The following is a 20395-nucleotide window of genomic DNA, read 5'->3' as shown; positions in this document are numbered from 1 at the left end:
ATCTTGCTGGACTTAATGAAGCTAGAGAAAACTTTAAATTTGATAGTTTCATAACAATGAAGTGAAAAAGTTAACACTAATACCCTGAGCAGAATTAAAATCCTTGAAAGAAGTCTGAACTCAGTTCTAAGAATTCTTCCTATATCCTTGGAATGTATACGTATTTAAACTTTCTCTATCTGATTCACACTTGTTAAAAATCATGTCCACCATCAGAAAGTTCTTAAAAATTCATATATCTGCACACTAAAGGACGGAACATAAAATCTATAAAACTGCTTTATAAGTCTTTTTTTTTTCTATTTACTCTAGTTTTAATGATAATACTATATGCTGTAATAAATATATACTACAGATAAAAATGAAAGTATTAAATTTAATAATTTAACAAAATATCAAGAAAATAACTCTGAAAAAAAAGAACTATCCTTCTAACAAAACATTTACACTAACAGTAACAAAAAAAAAGTATCGAAAATAAGAGTTTTATTGACACTTAATATTTGAAACATTTTACACTTCAATTTCCAAAGAGACATTCTAAAAATAACAAAATATATTTTTAAAGTATTAAATTTAATGATTTAACAAAATATTAATAAAATATCAAAAAAAAATTATTCTTCTAACAAAACGTTTACATTAACAGTAAAAAAAAGAGAAATATCGAAAATAAGAGGTTTTTCTTATACTTAATGTTTGAACCGTTTTACACTCCAAATTTCAAGACAATCTAAAAATACCAAATATATTTTTAAAAGTATAAAATTTAATAATTTAACAAAATATTAATAAAATATCAAAAAAGAACTATTCTTCTAATAAAATATTTACACTAATTAAAAAAAAAAGAAATGCCGAAAATAAGAGTTTTATTGACACTTAATATTTGAACCATTTTACACTTCAAATTCCAAAGAGACATTCTAAAAATACCAAAATATATTTTTAAATACAAATTTCAATAAAGCTTTCAACCAACTGTACCAAAATATTATCACCTTCAAGCCTTTCTGTTCTATTTTTAATGCTTAAATTCTTTCCCAAACTTTTCTAAAGTCGCTGATACAGAATATTACCTGTTAAGCTGTACCAAATTACCCGAAAAACTTCTCTATTTTTTTAAAAAAAAGTATTGCTTTATGTGAGAAATAAAAAAAAAACTTTCCTCCTGCAATTATAATGCCATTAGTCGAACCAGATCCACGTCAATTCATCATTTCAGTCTTGATTTTTATTGGAGATGAATAGTTGGAGTCCTGGTGCTCCTCCATACCACGAATTTCTGTCGTTCTTTTCCAGAGATTATTAGCTGCCTTTTTCTATCTTGTTACCGTTTTACTGGAAGATCAGGGAAAAAATAGGTTTCCTTGGATCTACAGAGAGATTACATTATTGAGAAAAGAGAAGTGGCTTAGAAATTTTCCACCAGGACATCGTTTCCGATACTAGAATCGAGTAGCTAAGATTTCAGGTTTAGTTACTTGCTACTTTTTAATTTATCCGTTGATAAAGAATGGATGGGATTTTGGGATATTTCTTTTATTGAAAAGTAATGAAAGAATTTATGGATTAAAAAAAATATGAAATTGTCAAATGTGGCCTGCAAATCGTATATCATTTCAGAATTAATGACAAAAAATTTGTTGTAACAATTATTATCTATGCTGAAGAAGGAAATCGTAAGAGAAATCGGTTATTGAAAAAGTAAGATGCATTTACAAATAATAAATCACAAAAAAAACCTTTAAATAAGCGGAGGAAACAGATCTTTCTTACACTTTTTTTTTAAAAAATAGTTATACAATTATTAAATATTAATTACTTATAAAATTTATTGTTAAAAACTATAAAGCTATGAAGTACAATGTTAAGAAATTAGATACGCAAACCTCTTCAGTCCTGACTTTTTTTAAACTGGCTGAATTATAGACTGAAGTACTGGCGCTGTTAACGTAGGTTGGTTCTGAAATCCTAAATTAATATCAAATATATGATGGTGATATAATTCATTCATTGATTCTGAAGTATAGAAAAATTTGAAAACATAAAGCCCAAGTTGCATCCAGTAATCCCAAATCTTGAGAAAATTTACAAGAATTATAAGACTTTAACTTCTTCATATTAGTTAAAAATGAAAGCCTTTATTTTTTACAAGTTATTTAACTAATTAAAAAATTTAGTTATATTAAAGTCCCGTTTTAAAGCAACACTAGAGCTATTTTAGGACGGACCGCAGTCAGATGACGGGAACAACACCTGATCTGGCACCCCCCCCCCCCCTCCCGAAGCTTCCACACGTAACCAACCCGACGGATTTAACTTGCGCCAGACCCGCTGACACGTCGGTTCTTCCGTGGAATCAGGTGTCGAACCTGAAACCGAGACCTTACCACCAGGCCACTGGAGCCCAACTAATTTCTAAGAATACTATGAAATAGAAAAATGACATTCAATTTTTTTTCTTAAATGTTATTAGGGCTAAGGGGCTTGTATCACTCGTTATAACAAGAAGAGTCTGAATAAGAATACTTTAAATGTAAGGCAAAATATTTTTTTTTTAATTTTATTCTCTAGTTCCTTCATACAATGCAATAAATCCAAAAATACATTTAAAAAATAGGTGTATTTGATAGCTAAGTTATATTACTGTTATTTTACATTTTCATGAAATATTTTAAAATAATTTTCGATGTTATCATTCCACAATTTCTTGATGTTGCTCTCTTTCCGATTATTATCATCTTCATGTGATAATGAATTGAAATCAGAATCATTGCAATTCAGAGTGTTTCAAATTTCATTTGGAATTTTTTTAAAAAAAATTTAAAAACAGTAATCGAAAAATTGTCTCTTCAAATCAGTCACATTCCTATGATCAGAACGCAAAGCAGATGTTTCCAATTACTCCATAATCTCTGGTATAATTGTGAACTGGGATAATTAACCCCTTACTGGAAATGGGAGCCAAAACGATTCCGCGTAGTTCATTGGTTCTGACTATCACGTGTTATTTTGTTCTTGAATGCAATCATCTCCTCAGTACCTTCAGGTTGTTCTTTCAGTAGTATGTTTGCAAAAGTCTAAGTATGAACGCGTGTGTATAACCGAGTTATTCTTTTTCCAAGTTTTCGTTGTTATTTATGGAGTTATTGACAATATATCTCTAAAACTGCCTTTGAATAATTCAAAAAGGATAAAGAAATATTCTTAAAACAATATTTCAAAGTATTGTATTCTTCAGTTTTGTTTGTTAAATTCTAACAGTTAAGTTCCGTAATATTTAAACGTAGTAAATACTCATTAACAGATTGTTTAAGTTTTTCTTATAACATCTTTCCAACATTCAATATGATAACATTTAACATTTTTAATATTAATATTTTTACTATTTTCGATAACTACATGATTTACAGAATGCATTCAGTTTTCAAAATAAATTCCAATACTGTTTACTAAAAACAAAAAGAAAAAAAAACAATGGAGTCATTTTGACTCCATGTCTCGGGGCTCATGAAGATTATTCATGTCTCTAGTTATGGGTTAATGAATGCTGCTGTCGTTAATTAATAAATTAATTTGGAAAAAAAATTTTGTTTAATAAAAAAATATAGAACATGATTACACACGCGCATCAGTTTTACTTATTTCCCTTCTCATAAGAACTTTATAAATTGAAGAAAATTACAAAATCAGCAAATTTCGTTCCCAATTACCTTAACTGATTCTGTATGTTTGCATATCTGCTTTAATTTTTGAGCTCTGAATGTCTCCCTTCCAAATTCCTGAATAATTTTTAAATTCTTTATTTAAGGATATCTCAAAATATGTCTTGATTCTTGAATGAAATTTTGCTCAGTTGATTGAAATTTTTAGCCGATATGAAGAAAATCGAATAAAGCAGCATAGAAATTACAAATTTGAGATTTCGCAGTTTATTTTTTTTTTCTAATAATTAATACTCGACTGGTTATGTGTAATTTCATAAAAAAAAAATTGAAAAAAAATTATGAAATTAATTTTTTGAAATTAAAAAATATTCCATAATTAATATTTTGTCAAACAATGCTAACGAAATTCTTGTAATTTCATATAAGTAGAAACCAGCATTTCTCTTGTTCCCTATATTAAAATTTTAAAAAAATATCAATCTTTCCTCAAGAAGGTATTTGGTTTATATTGAAAAAGTACTGACATGCTATTGCATTTATTTTTGCACTAATCCTTTAAATATTTTTAATTTATGCAACTAAAATTCTAAAAACTAAATGAATAAAATAAATATTTTAATTAATTTTACTAAAATGTATTTACTATGTTTTTCTAATGTTTCTTGAAAACAATTCTTTATACATTCATTTTTTAACTCTCTTTTTTACATATATTTCCAAACAATGCTTTCATCTCTATTTGATATAGAGCATATATTCTTAAATAACTTTATTCGCTTTAAAATAAAATACAAGAATGAAATAAATTAAAAATGTTCTGTAAATTATTATATATATATTTTAAAAATCAACAAATATTTTTTTAAAAATAAACACACTCCAGTATAAATTGAAATTAAAACACTGCTTTTGATATGAAATTCATACACCTTTCTTCGATATATATATATATTTAGTTTTTGGAATCAATTAAAACATACGGTTAAGCACACAAAAATTAATCTACTATAAAAACACTTCTTGCATACAAAAAACAGCAAAACAAAATATGGAATTTTTTACAACAAAATATGGAATGTTTTTTCAACAAATATGGAAAAAAATAATTTTAATTTTTGAATTTATCTGTCTTATTTCTGTATCAAAACAAACTATCATGTATGTACATTGTTATAAAGAAACCAGAATAATTTTTTTTTATAAATTTAAAAAATGTACTGCTATCATTTTATTTCGATAAACATACTTGCAGCATGTTAAAAAAAAAATTTTAATGAGTACAAAATTTAATAATAAAATTTAATTTAACTTTATTTGTAAAATATTGATATGCTTTTAGAAAATCCAAGTGTGTAAAAACACCTGCTTTCATTTTTTTAATTCGTTGTTTACTTTGTATAAAGGGGCTTTTCATCCATCAAAACTGTGCAAGCAGATTTAATTTATAAAAGAAAACCTTTTAAACAGGTTTGAATTTTTAAAAAAAAAAAAACTGTTTTTCAAACGAATGAGAAAATAAATATTTTGAGAAATTTTTGTGGTCTGTCTAATATTCAGGAATTAATTGCTTTCTAAGGAAACAAGAACATTTGTTTTAAAAAAAGAATATTGTGTTCCATTATTGATTATTTGTTACCTGAACAAAATTGATTCTTGTATTTATTCTGCAATGAATGTACAAGATTTTTATTAAAAGATTGTTAATACTAATACTCAAAAAATATTGTTTGCTCTTCTATAAACTTTAAGAAAATACATTAAATTTTGGAAAAAAAATTTAATAAATTATTTTTTCAAACCATAGCCAGAATTGGTAGAAAAAATAAGTTTCTGGAGTACTTAATTACATCTAATTCTAATGAAACAATCAAATAATGTTTTTTTTTTAAAAAATCATGTATTTTTGTTAATTTTCTCAAATCCTTCGTTTTACGAAATGTAGTTCTTTTAAAATACAAAATGACCGAAAGTAAAGACGATAGTCATTTCCCTCCTTCTTCTTGTAATTAAGTGTTCATCTTCCCCTTCCTCTTCTTGCAATTAAGTGTTCATCTTCTTCCTCTTCTTGCAATTAAGTGTTCAACTTCTTCCTCTTCTTGCAATTAAGTGTTCAACTTCCCCTTCCTCTTCTTGCAATTAAGTGTTCATCTTCCTCTTCTTGCAATTAAGTGTTCATCTTCTTCCTCTTCTTGCAATTAAGTGTTCATCTTCTTCCTCTTCTTGCAATTAAGTGTTCATATTTCCCACTTTATTGCACTTAAGTATACGTTTCGCTTCCTCTTCTTGCAATTAAGTGTTCATTTACATATTCAGAGTATTGTATCGCCGTGTTTCTAACAATTTACCTTCAACGTTTTATTTTTTAAAAATTAAAAAAGTTTCCTGGAAATAGCCCAAAACAAAAATAAACAGCGGACTGAAAAATATTTAAATTATTTTAGTAAATAATATTTGCTTCATATTTCTCAATATCTTCAAAAGCATTCATTTTTAAAAATATTTGCTATTTCAGAAAACATCCATTCATTGCAAATATAGAAATATGATTATTTCTATTCTTATTTCTATTTATTAAGATTAAGTTCTTAAGTATTTTCATATTTTCTAAGGCAGAAAGAACTCAAATGAAGCTGCTTTTGATAATGTTTCAGAATTATGTATCTTCTATAATGTGTGCTTTAAAATTCAAAATATTTTTTTAAATGAAAACCAATTAATGCATAGACTTTAACAAAGAAAGCAAAAACTTAGCAAAACTCTAAAAAAAGCAAAAACTCTTAGTTGGTTTTTTGAATCAAAAGATAATCTGCAGTAAGATGCATTAAAATTCTTTATTAATCTACAGTAAAAACATGTCTAGTACACACTGCATTGAATCGTTTTTTCAAAAAAATATGGAAAAAAACTAAATTTAATTTTCAAAGTAAATAGTCTAATTCTAAATATTTAAAGAAACTTATTTTCTTATGAAGGAATGCAAATTCTTTTATTTTATAAATTAAAAAAATTTACAGTGTCAACTTTATTTCATTAATACTGCAAAGTAATTAACAACAAAAGGTGAAAATAACTAAGAAATTCTCTACTTCTCTCTATAAAATATTAGTTTACTACCTTGAAACTCATACATATGAATGCACTAAATCACTTTTCAAATATATTTTATCATTCGTTTCAGATAAAGTTTATTATTATAATAATAAGCTCAGCAGAGATGAAATAAATAAATAAAAAATGCTTTTATGTATGAATTTAAAACTTTTGAAAGCTTTATATTTTATGAACAATAATATAAATATTATTACTAATTTCCCTTAAAAATTTATGCTTACTTTCCAAATTAAATTTTTTAAAAAAATTTCATCTAATGAAGCAAAAATATTACATTTTATAATGATACGATTTATTTATTTTTTGTCTCACGATTTGAAACAGAAAAGAATCGTCTGGTTCGGTAAATATAAATTTTAAAAAAATGTGCTTGATAAATTTATTTAATCGTTTGGTCTAAAGGTAATTTAAAAATTTTATAAATAGAATAATTTATAAAATTTTTAATATTGACCATAAAAAGTGAGAATTTTTTACTGATTGTTGGTTGATAAATACTGGTGATTTAATGTTTGATGAGTACTTCATTTTAGTTGCCAATTAATGGCAACGAGCTAATTCATTATAAATACTAGTGGCGCATTATTTCAATTAAATCTGTCAGGAATAGCTTTATTTTCATTAATTCTACCATGATAGCATTTTTAATCATCGAATTGTGATAAATATAAAAGTTGTATTATTTCATTTAAATAATAATGACTAATATTCTAATTAATTGTACATACAGTGTCTCACAAAAGTGATGGGACACTTGTGCTTTACAAAAGGAAACTGTAGTAAAATAAATAAATAAATAAACATGTACAGAAAATTTTTGGGTGTGTTTCATATTTAAAGTAAGTAACAATTATTACATAACATACATTTTGTCAAAATATTAAAATATTAATTTAATAAAAATACAATTGCTTAGAACGGAGCAAAAAATGGCTCACATAAGTGATGGGACTCTTACTTTTCCATCAAATATTTATCCAAAACTTTTACTTTTTAAAGGGTTTTAGTATTTTGTTGGATTTTCTTTTACTTTTAAAACATGATTTAATCTTCTTGGGATGGATTCGACTCATTTTTTTGTGATTTCTGGAGTGGTTTTACCCCATTCTTCTTGAAGCATCGATTTTAATTGTTGTTTTGAAAAAATGGTGTGTTTGCGAATTCTTGATTCCAATTATTGCCAAATATTCTCTATGGGATTTAAGTCAATTAAATCTGTCAATTGTGGTGGTGTTTTAATTATTTCAGGACAGTTATACAGCAGCCAGAGTCTAACGTTCAAAGCAGTGTGCTTGGGGTCATTGTCCTGGTAGAATTTAAAATCGTTATGAAGGTTCAATTTTCGTGCTGAAGATTTCAAATTTTGCTTTAAAATGTCAGTATACTTGTACTGATCCATTATACTGTCAATAAAAACAAGATTACCAACTCCAGCGGACGACATACACCCCCATACCATAACTCCTCCTCCACCATGTTTTACTGTTGGCACCAAGTTCTGTTCGCGAAATTCTTCCCTGGGTTTTCTCCACACCAAGATTCTACCATCAGAACCAAATATATTAAATTTACTCTCATCAGCAAATATAACTTTATTCCAGTAATCAGAATTCTTATTTATGTTGGATTTTGCAAAAGCTAGTCTGAGTTTTCTATTCTTTTCGCTTATGAAGAATTTTTTCCTGGCTACTCTAACGGGATATCCAGCAGATCGAATTACCTTTCTAATAGTCTCAGGATGAACAATTATTCCATATAATGCTTGTAAATCAGCAGCAACTTTAGGAGCACTCTTTCTTGGATTTTTTTTAATATTTCGAACGATAATTCGCTTTATTCCATTGGATAGCTTTAATGGTCGGCCAGGTCTTCTTTTATCCTGAATAATATGATTCTTTTTATATCGTTTTATGATATTGAAAACTGTTGAACTCTCATCAGGGAGCATATTTCCACCCTACAAAAATATTTCTGTGCCAAAAATGACAGCTCTATACCAAATGGTTTATCTTGTAGAACGTCAACACATACATTCGTTCTCATTATTAGTAGAGATTTATCAGATAAGTATTAATGCTCCGTGACAAGCATCAAATATCATGTTTAAGATATATTTTTCTGTAATACAAAGGTTTCATAATGCGAATATAAAAATATTGAAAAGATATTGCAGTGAAGCAAAGTTGATATTGCTCAACATCAATGATATTCAAAGCTTCATAACGTGGTCATGCTTGATCGCAGAACAATGAAAATTTCGATTGTCAAAATAATTTTACTGAATATGGTTTATAGGATCGAAGGGCTCTATAAAATTTAGACTTCATAATTGTTTTCAAAAGTACCTTTATTGATTGAAATAAAATAAAACAATATTTATCGCATTTAAATCTATCTGAAAGTAAAATTAAATTTTATGGCGAGCCAGAGTAATTTTTATTGAATAATTCGTTGAAATATTGTATAAATTATTTTAAAAATATACTGTGGTACACATAAGATTAGAGTGATAAAAATTCGATTCTCAGTCATTATATTTTTAAAAAATATGTTTGATTTCAGCAAAAAAGTTTGCGTATTTAATGAAGTTTTATCTCTTCCATTTCAAAATCAAATTTAAATCTTATGGCAGCTGATAGCAAATTAGAAAGAAATATAGTATAATAAGCAAAAGGCTTTTATAATATGTATGAGTTATGTAATTATCGAAATATGATGCTTAAAAATATTTTGCTGAAGTTATTAAGAGACTAAATATATAAATATTTAATTAAGAATTTTAGAGAACATTAATCCTGGCGAAATAATTGATCATTAAAGGTAGCTATTAAATAATAAACTACATCGTTATAAATTAGTGTAATTTTTTTTAATTGGAAGCATTTTCCTGCTTTATATATTTTTTTATGAAAAAAATTGTTTTTCATTATGAGTGGTATTCGGATATAGATTATGGACGTTAATCCTCCAGCTGCTTATCCCACGATTTCCGTTGGTTAGCCATCATTCCATTTTCTATTGCATCTCGCGTTTTTCGTAGTTTAGAGTGTTTATTTTTGCGATTACATATTTTTATTACATCTTATTATTATCATGTAATATATAGTAGCAGTTCACTTTGATTGAAAATTGTTTGTACTTATTTGCAAACATCGCATCTTAATAGTGATTTTAAAAAATTACTCAGTCAGAGGGCTAAACGAGATTCTGTTGTTATTTCTTATAGCACTGTCCATGGACAAGCCCGCTGTTACGAAGATAGCGATTTAAGCCGGTGGGGGCGCGTCTCTTGTTTTTTAGTAGCGCCAACTAGGGCCAAGAGTACGACTTAACTACTCACGCATTACTCATTCGCTTGCACAACCCCCTTTTTACAGGAGGGCACATTCACACATCTCACAGATAGAACAACGGAAGAACAACCATGCCCAAACCGGGACTCGAACCCAGAACACCCAGATCACGGAGAAGACGGGCTACCCCTATGCCAGGACGCCGGCACGAGATTCTATTGCCTTTAAAATTTAATCATCATTTATAACATTTCAACTGTCACATAAACCTTACTATACACATTCTCTAATTTCTCTTGTGGCATAGTATATTCTAAAATGTATTTAGCTCAGAAAACATTAAATAACATTGATCAATGCATCTTTGAGCAACTTGAATTATTTTAGCAATATAATATCAGTTAATATGAAAATCAAGGTATAAAACATAAAAAAGAATGACTTAAGCTCAGCTTTTTTTCTAATATTTCTAAAGAACAAAGAAAAATCTAAGCAACCATAAACTTATTGGCATTATCATAACTTTACAAGAATCGTTCAATCCCACCTGACATTACACAGAACAAAACCAGTAAAAACACTCGCAATAAACTCACTTTTCAAACTTATCAACAACCGTCACCACTCACAAAAAGAAAAAAAAAGAAAAGAAATCAATAACTTTAAAAAAAATAAAATTAAGTTTACGACATGAAGGAAAAACACAGATCCGAATTTCATCCTTGGCCCGGCAGAAAGCAAAATTCCATTTCGTTGCCATTACGACGAAGGTAATTTTTCCGAAAAATATCGAATTGCTCCAACCGGCCTTCTGGCCATAGGAGAACACTTTATTGAATCCAGGTGGTCAACTGGGCCCTCGGGGAATCAGATCAATCAATAGCATACTTCTGACGTATCTCGTCAAATTGAAGTCATTTGAGACCACCCTTTCACCACCCCCCTTTCCCCTTCAAATTCGAATTGTTTTTGATGAAAATACTTCGTAGTAAAGTTTTAGAAGTTTGGGATATTGGTTTTGAGAGTATCGGAAATGATACCTGGGTTCTGAGGCGCTTTTAATATTGCATGGCGTAACCTGAGTTGTATTAATATAGCAGTGATCAGAAGTTTGTTTCAATTGTTAACTATCGTTAAAGGGAGTGACTTCGATTGGTAAAAATCCAGATGTTAAGACTGAATGATTGTTTCTAAAATTACGATGATTTTAAATATCTGCAATCTTTTGCAAAAGTTAAGGGAGCAGAGGACTTTCCAGAATTTTGCCCATTTTTGCTTATCTCAATTTTATTTCCATCGTTTCATCACCCAAATATTTGTTTATATTCAACTAAAATCGTGTTATAAAATGTATTGTACAATGAGAGAAATATTTGAAGGATTAAGAGAGATAAAAGTACATCTTAATGATTTATATCAAAAATGATATTGTAATTAGATTTAAATACATTTGAAATGTTCCAGATGTCTTAATTTCTAAAGAAATTAAATGCAATTGATAATAAAGAGTTCAAGAAATAATATTAAAATAAAATGGAATATGCATTTTATGTTTCGAGTTTTTTTAGATAGTTAAAAGTCAATTTTAGTTCAGAAAAACATGAATTCAGTAAGTGTGTATAAAAATATTCCTAAAAAATTAGCATTTAATTGGAATTATAAAATCATACATAATTTTGTTCCAAATAAATTTATATTGGGTAATAAGAAAAAATAATAGAAAATATTAAAAATTAAAATGCCTGGAATATTTTGAAATTTTTAAAAATTATATATATTTGATTTTTTTTAAATAATGTATTTCTTTTGAAATGTTTTTAAACACAGTTAACGTATTTATGTCTTAATACATATGCATAAACATTTCATAACCCTGACTGAATAATTCCGAAAAGTGCCTAATTGAGTTCACTGACACCTTAAGTAATAATGCAAAACATGTGGTATCCCACTAATTTTGTGTGAAATTTAGGATTGTTGTAATTTTAAAAGTTACTTTATGTATGTAACTCCAACAAAGCTGTGTTCTATAAAAAAAAAATGAAAAACTAAATTGACCTATAAGGATATCGATATGTGACTACTTTGGAATGAGTTTTTTGAAAAACGCTGGAGAGCTGTTATATTTTTGAAAATTTTTATTTAAAACATTGACATATATGAAACAAAATATACTAATTATACAAGTTTTTAAAAAATTGTAAAAAAAGGGTATTTTTTGGCTAAAAAAAAGAGGTATAAAGCAAACCTCTTTTTATTTTATAGGGTTATCAAATAATTTGCTTAAAATTAAGCACAGAGTTTAAGGAATATATTATCTGGTTCTTGAATTAAAAAAAATAAACTGTATTTCTATCCATTCTTTTGATATTGGCATTCGACTGATAAATAATTCGAAATTTTCAATTTTTCACATTGTGAAACACTAACGCAACCATAAAATATTTCTAAATGAATAGATGACTTATTCTCTAGTTCAGGAACTGCAGAACATATTGAGAAATTATTATTTCAAATTTGGACAAAAAATAATCGTTAGGTTTTCATTTATGAGAAATTTTGAGATAAAATTATATTAAAGATTAGAATTTGTGAAAATAGCATCTAAAGATGCAAAACAGCATTAAAATGTATCCAAATGCAAATATAAAAATCAGTATAACTTTAAAAAAATAGGCAGAGAAACAAATTCTAACAGTTTTATAAAAAAAACATCTTCAAAACTTAAGAATATTAAATTTAAAAAATTCATAGTTCTCGAATATGAATTTTTTCGACTTCCCAACATAGTCGACTATTTTATAATCAAATTAATTCAAAATCTTGTGTTTAAAAACTCAATTACTAATATTATCGCCAAAGTTATGTATTGTCCATGAAATTGGTTTAATTCTCTTTTAATTTTAATTTCTAATCTATTTTTAATATTTCAAATAATAATTGTTTATCTCAAAAAGCAATATAATTGCAGTATTACTCAAGGTTCTAATGGAAGAGACGCTTTGGGTGCCTGGTGTAGAGGCTTTATGACGGGTGGGAATGTACGCGACCTTGGAGTTTTGAGATGAAAGTTTGAATGCTAATCTCTCACGTGCTTGGGAGTGGACTATGCCTCGTGAGAAAATGAATGTGTTTTGTGGCATCACCACGTTCTCCCGTACGGCTTCTCATTATAACGGGGGTTGAAATGTTATATATTTATAATTCTATTAATATCAAATGAGATCAAGTTATACATGACATTACTCAATTTAATTTCCCATGTCAGATGACACTGTAGCGTATTGTTATGAGTCACCAACATAGCGGATTGATATGGGCGAGGATAGAGCCTGGGACCTTGCGAGTTTCGCAGCTCAGTAACATGACCACGATACAAAAGCAATTGCTTGGGTAGCGTAGCTATTAACTGGCTTATAAGCTTTCACCACAACACTATTTTATAGCTACTGATTATTCATTACCCATACTATTTAAACGCTTTAATAAAACACACTTTAAATATACTTTAAAACATCAAACAAATTTTTAAAAATATATAGATGACGGAACGAAATCACAAAAGTAAAGGTACTGAAAACAATACAACAAAGAAATTACGCCAAATTATGTATATTAAAAAGGATCAAACAGGAAAAAAAATGAATTAAAAACGAAACGAAATCACAAAAGTAAAAGAAAGTACTGAAAGCAACACAACAAATAAATAACGCCAAATTGTGTATATCAAAAAGGATTCAAGAGAAAAAAGGGATTGGTGACGAAACGAAATCACAAAAGTAAAATAAAATACTGAAAGCAACGCAACAAAAAAATTACTCCAAAATGAGTACATTAAATTAGAAACGATTCAAGAAATTTTAAAAATGAATGTATCCAACTTTTAGATATTCAATGTGTTTTAATGCTATTATGGTTGCTTACATAATATTTTAAGATTGATTATATTCAACTTTGAAATTCATATTATATTTTTAATGTTTTTGATATTATTTAATATCAAATTATATTAATATATATTAGTTAATATCAAAATTTATTGACTTTTGATTTAAAATTCTTGTATAATTTTAATACCTTAGAGTTCATAATTTCTAAATTTTTAGTATGTGTTTTTTTTATGTTTTTAGAATGATTGCATACATTTATTAAATAAGTAGTATGTAATTCACTACGAATAGCCCTTTTTTGGGGGGGCGGGCGATATATCTTTTTTTAATACGCACTGTAAGTGGAGTTTTTCCCTCTTAAATGCATTTTCTTTTTAAATATGATTTATAAATAAATAACCAGTCTTAAATTATCAAATATGGAAATATAAATTTGATTATAATACCAATTGGAACATTTTCATCAGCTGTTTTTTTTACAATTTTGCAATTCTGTTTGGTATAAAAAAATATTTTTTTATTTATTATAGCACTAAAAAAGAATATTTATTTAAATTTATATAATTATTTCTATTTCATTTTAATACTAATATCTGAATTATATTATTAATATAATTTGATCTTCTTCTATCGTACCGTTTTCTATGTATTCATCCAGTAACTTTATCGAACATTACATTCGTAACATTCATTTTTCAGATATTGAAACGAATCGGAAGCATGGTTTCAGATAATCTATATCCGCTAATACCATCTAAACCCCTGACAGTTACTGTAAAGAACTGGAATTTCAAGACTGAACCAGAATCGCCTTACGTCAAAATGTTACCTGATGACTTGGCAGCTTGTGAGAATCAATCAGAGGTAAGTACTGTTTATGGTTGCCTGTTCCATATATTTGGAGACTTTTATGAAACGAGTATCTAATCTTTTATAAAGTATATCTATAATATTTCATTTTAATGACACGTGATTTAATAAATATCCAATCTTTATACTGTTGAGTGAATACTACAGATATGCCTCAATAACGAATCTGCTGAAATAACGAATCAGTTATTCGAAGTGAAAAATAATTTTTTTGGATCGTCCAGTTATTTGCGCACAGATTTATCTTAGTAATATTATTTTGAATAATTATCCATATATTTCGACAAATTGTAACCATAATATTGTAATGCTCGTTCATTTTCATTCAAGGAGCTCAACAGGTGACTCAAAATTAGCTGATATTACCTATTTCCTGTCTATCATGTGACTAGAAAGTTGAAAGTCACGATGAAGAGACTTCAATGCATAGCTAACCTTCAGCTAGAAATGCATTTATTAAAAAAACAAACTTTTTACTATAGTAAAATGTTGGAATTCAAATCGAATTTAGTCATCATTTTAATCAAGGGACAAAAATTGCTATAAAAACAGTGTAAAAGAAGTATTTTTTAAATGTTTTTCTGATGTAAGGATTATTTACCGCGATTCATCCAATTATTTAATGTGCACAAACTTAGCTTAGTGATATCATTTAGCGCAATAATCCATATTTCGACAAACTGTAGTCATAATATTGTGATGTTCATTCATTTTTATTCCGGGAGATCAATGGAAGACTCAAAATTAACTGATATCAAGTATTTCCTGTCTATCATGTTACTAGAAAGTCAAAAGTCGCAATGAAGGGACTTCATAACTAACAATCAGCTAGAAATACAATTATTAAAAGAACACCCTTTTACCAATGATAAAATGTTGGAATTCAAATCGAATTTAACTAGCATTTTAGTCACGTGACTAAAATGATAATCAAAACAATATTTAAAAAAATTTCAGTTTTTTTTTTTTCGATTTTTTTTTCTCATGTAAGAATCATTCACCGCAATTTATCCAGTTATTTAATGCGCATAAACTTAGCTTAGTAATATCTTTCTGCGCGATTATTCATATTTTAACAAACTGTAGCCGTATTATTGTGATGCTCATTCATTTTTAGACCAAGAAACCTACAGGATACAAAAATAACTGGTATGATGTATTTATCGTCTATCACGTGACTAGAACGTCAAAAGTCATGATGAAGGATTTTCAATGCATAACTAACTTTCAGCTAGAAATGCAATTATAGAAAACTAAATGCGCTTTTGCCTAAGACAAAATGTTGAAATTCAAGTAGAATTTAGTCACGATTTTTGTCACGTGACTAAAATGGCGATCAAAACAGAACACTATTATTTACAATTTTTTTAAATAATTTTATTGTTAATTGGATAAAAGTAGGGAAACGATCCTTGTTACAATAGTTGTTATTATTCTGAAATATTAAGTAATCGTCATCCAGATAAGAAGACTTTTAACGAAAAAACACTGCTTCTGTTGCATGTTGGCATTTGATTACTTTGACATCATTTAGTCACGTGACTTAAATGATGATCAAACAGAAGGTGTTATTCACAACTTTTTGTAACCCTTTTATTGCTCATTGGAGAACAATCTAAAAATGATCCTTTTCCTAAACATTTATTGTTCTGAAATATTAAGTAATCAAATGTCAACAAGATAAGAAACCTTCCAACATAAAACACTGCTTCTTTTATAAGCTGACAATAAATAATATTATATATGAGACTCTCTATACAAAAAAGGGAGACGTATTAATAATGAAAAGGCATGTCAGACAGACAAGACTCTTGGCGTTAATATATAAGAAATTAATGTGGCTAAAACAAAAACAGCGTATCTGGAGACAAGGTCAATGATAAAGCATCCAATTTTTATATGCATAATTCTGCAGTTAAATATTAAATGCATAACTTTATTAATGCTACAAAAAAACTATTGTTTATCAAACTAATTTATTTACCTTTCATTTTGCTTCGATATGAGTTATTTTCGAGGAAAAGAGGTCTAGTTTTCCCCTTTTCTAACCTAGTTATTGAGTGTTTCGTATTCGGTGCATCATTTGAAGAGTTGCCCTAAGTTGTTGTAAGCAGAAATATTATAGTAAATTGTTGCAAACGAAGCATTTTTCATCTATAGATTTCATCGTATCTCTAATTTTCATATTACATCACTCTAGTCATGTGAATTAGCAGATTGTAATATTGACTTATAGCCTATGCATATCAGAATAATCCACTTTAAAATCTTTTTCACAGTTCATTTAGAAAAATAAATCGATGAAAATTTCGTTCCACAAATATTTATTCACCTTAAAAAATACATAATCAAATGACAAGGAGTTAAACAAACAAATGAAAGAAAACATTCAAAAGAAAATAAACGAGGAAAAAAATACTGAACAGCTGAATTTCATGTGAAATCTAATTAAAATTATTTTTATTTCTAGGAATCGGTCGTAGATCATCTATATTACAGAGTTAGCCAAGATGATATTTATACTTACATAGGAGATATCTTATTAGCTATCAACCCAAAGAAGAAGCTACCATTGTACGACTCAAAGGTATTTATTTCTTATTTATAGATTTTCTTCATATAATAAGTTGATTGATTTAAATATCTTTCCGAAGATTTCTTAAAACTATAAATCTACCAAAGATATCAATCTTCATTGGTCAAAAATTAAATTAAATGGAGCACCATTTATACATACATTTCATAAATATGATCACAGCACTGAAAAATCATAGAGCACTAAAATTACTAATTATAATAACCGAATTACTAAATAACAGCAATATAATTCATTATAATAGAACTCTCACCGAAATTATCAGAGAAATCCTAGACTTTCCATCTTTTTACTTTTCCACACACGTAGTGTAGAGAATGTATAGTAATCGTATAGTAATGTATAGCATGCATGTATGTATGTATGTATAGTATGTATGCATGCATGTATGTATAGTGATGCATTGTATGTATGCATGCATGTATGTATAGTGATGCATTGTATGTATGCATGCATGTATGTATAGTGATGCATTGTATGTATGCATGCATGTATGTATAGTGATGCATTGTATGTATGCATGCATGTATGTATAGTGATGCATTGTATGTATGCATGCATGCATGTATGTATAGTGAGGCATTGTATGTATGCATGCATGTATGTATAGTGATGCATTGTATGTATGTATGCATTCATGTATGTATAGTGATGCATTGTATGTATGTATGCATGCATGTATGTATAGTGATGCATTGTATGTATGCATGTATGTATAGTGATGCATTGTATGTATGTATGCATGCATGTATGTATAGTGATGCATTGTATGTATGTATGCATGCATGTATGTATAGTGATGCATTGTATGTATGTATGCATGCATGTATGTATAGTGATGCATTGTATGTATGTATGAATAGTGATGCATTGTATGTATGTATGCATGCATGTATGTATAGTGATGCATTGTATGTATGCATGTATGTATAGTGATGCATTGTTTGTATGTATGCATGCATGTATGTATAGTGATGCATTGTATGTATGTATGTATGCATGCATGTATGTATAGTGATGCATTGTATGTATGCATGTATGTATAGTGATGCATTGTATGTATGTATGCATGCATGTATGAATAGTGATGCATTGTATGTATGTATGAATAGTGATGCATTGTATGTATGTATGCATGCATGTATGTATAGTGATGCATTGTATGTATGTATGAATAGTGATGCATTGTATGTATGTATGAATAGTGATGCATTGTATGTATGTATGCATGCATGTATGTATAGTGATGCATTGTATGTATGTATGAATAGTGATGCATTGTATGTATGTATGCATGCATGTATGTATAGTGATGCATTGTATGTATGTATGCATGCATGTATGTATAGTGATGCATTGTATGTATGTATGTATGCATGCATGTATGTATAGTGATGCATTGTATGTATGTATGTATGCATGCATGTATGTATAGTGATGCATTGTATGTATGTATGCATGCATGTATGTATAGTGATGCATTGTTTGTATGTATGCATGCATGTATGTATAGTGATGCATTGTATGTATGTATAGTGATGCATTGTATGTATGTATGCATGTATGTATGCATGTATGTATGTATGTATGTATGTATGCATGTATGTATAGTGATGCATTGTATGTATGTATGTATGTATGCATGCATGCATGTATGTATAGTGATGCATTGTATGTATGTATGCATGCATATATGTATAGTGATGCATTGTATGTATGCATGCATGTATGTATAGTGATGCATTGTATGTATGTATGCATGCATGTGTGTATAGTGATGCATTGTATGTATGTATGCATGCATGTATGTATAGTGATGCATTGTATGTATGTATGTATAGTGATGCATTGTATGTATGTATGTATAGTGATGCATTGTATGTATGTATGTATAGTGATGCATTGTATGTATGTATGTATAGTGATGCATTGTATGTATGTATGCATGCATGTATGTATAGTGATGCATTGTATGTATGTATGCATGCATGTATGTATAGTGATGCATTGTATGTATGTATGCATGCATGTATGTATAGTGATGCATTGTATGCATATTATGTATGTATACATGTATGCATAGTATGTATGTATGTATGCATGTATGTATGCATAGTATGTATGTATGTATGTATGCATAGTATGTATGTATACATGTATGCATAGTAATGTATAGTAAACTCGAGTTGTTGACGAAGCCCCACTTTCAGACGTCCCGCAATTCGAAAAAGATATTTTTGGAAAATGTCCATCTGACTGTCTGTGAGAAAGATAGATCTAACACTCTTTGAGCTAAACGGATGAAATTTAATATAAGGCTTTTACACGAAATTTGTAAATTTCTATCAAATGTTGAGTAAATACCGTTCAGTGGAAATCTGTATGTCCGACTGCTCGAATATAAATTATCATGATAACTACAACGAAACTAAAATAGCTATATGGATAAAATTAGATACACAAAATTAATATCTATAATCTAGATATCTTTCATATTTTGAGTCAAATCCAATAAAGTTTGACCGTATGTCGGTCAGTACTTTCAGAAACATGTAAACCTGATGACTCAAAGACGCAGTGACATGAATATATCAAATTTATTATGGGATTTGGTGCCTACAATTGCAGTTCTATGTCAATTTCTTTAATTCGATTGGGAAAAAAGCGTCTAAGACATAAATACTAATAACCGCATGCGTAGAATTATTCACCATATAACTCACCAAAGTTGACACGATAGATTCAGTAAAAAGGCTAAATTCATGCCAAAGATTAATATTTCTTAATTATTGTATACCCATGTTATGCAAAGAGTTCTCTGGGGTAACACCTTTATTAGAAAATGTACGAGAAAGTTTTGGGGAGACCAATGTTTCTAGTGTTCCTTGTGGTCCAATTCATAAATATTGATTTCGGCAGTCGAAATCTAATCTTCTGACTTTGAATGATATTTAAATGAATGCG

The 20395-nt window shown here is 28.2% G+C and overlaps 1 protein-coding gene across 1 annotated transcript in view; it reads left to right on the top strand.

Moving 5' to 3' along the window:
• LOC129957655 (neither inactivation nor afterpotential protein C-like) overlaps positions 1–20395 on the top strand; it is a 170150-nt gene that overhangs the window by 96288 nt on the left and 53467 nt on the right. Inside the window, exons 9-10 of the mRNA XM_056070097.1 lie at positions 14665–14829; positions 17306–17422. Coding sequence (XP_055926072.1) covers positions 14665–14829; positions 17306–17422 — 282 coding nt within the window. The remainder of the gene's footprint in view (positions 1–14664; positions 14830–17305; positions 17423–20395) is intronic.

Source organism: Argiope bruennichi, chromosome 11, assembly GCF_947563725.1.
Source record: "Argiope bruennichi chromosome 11, qqArgBrue1.1, whole genome shotgun sequence".
Taxonomy (NCBI): Eukaryota; Metazoa; Arthropoda; class Arachnida; order Araneae; family Araneidae; genus Argiope; species Argiope bruennichi.
The sequence above is the reverse complement of the archived record's forward strand: the minus strand, read 5'-3'. Positions and strand labels throughout refer to the sequence as shown.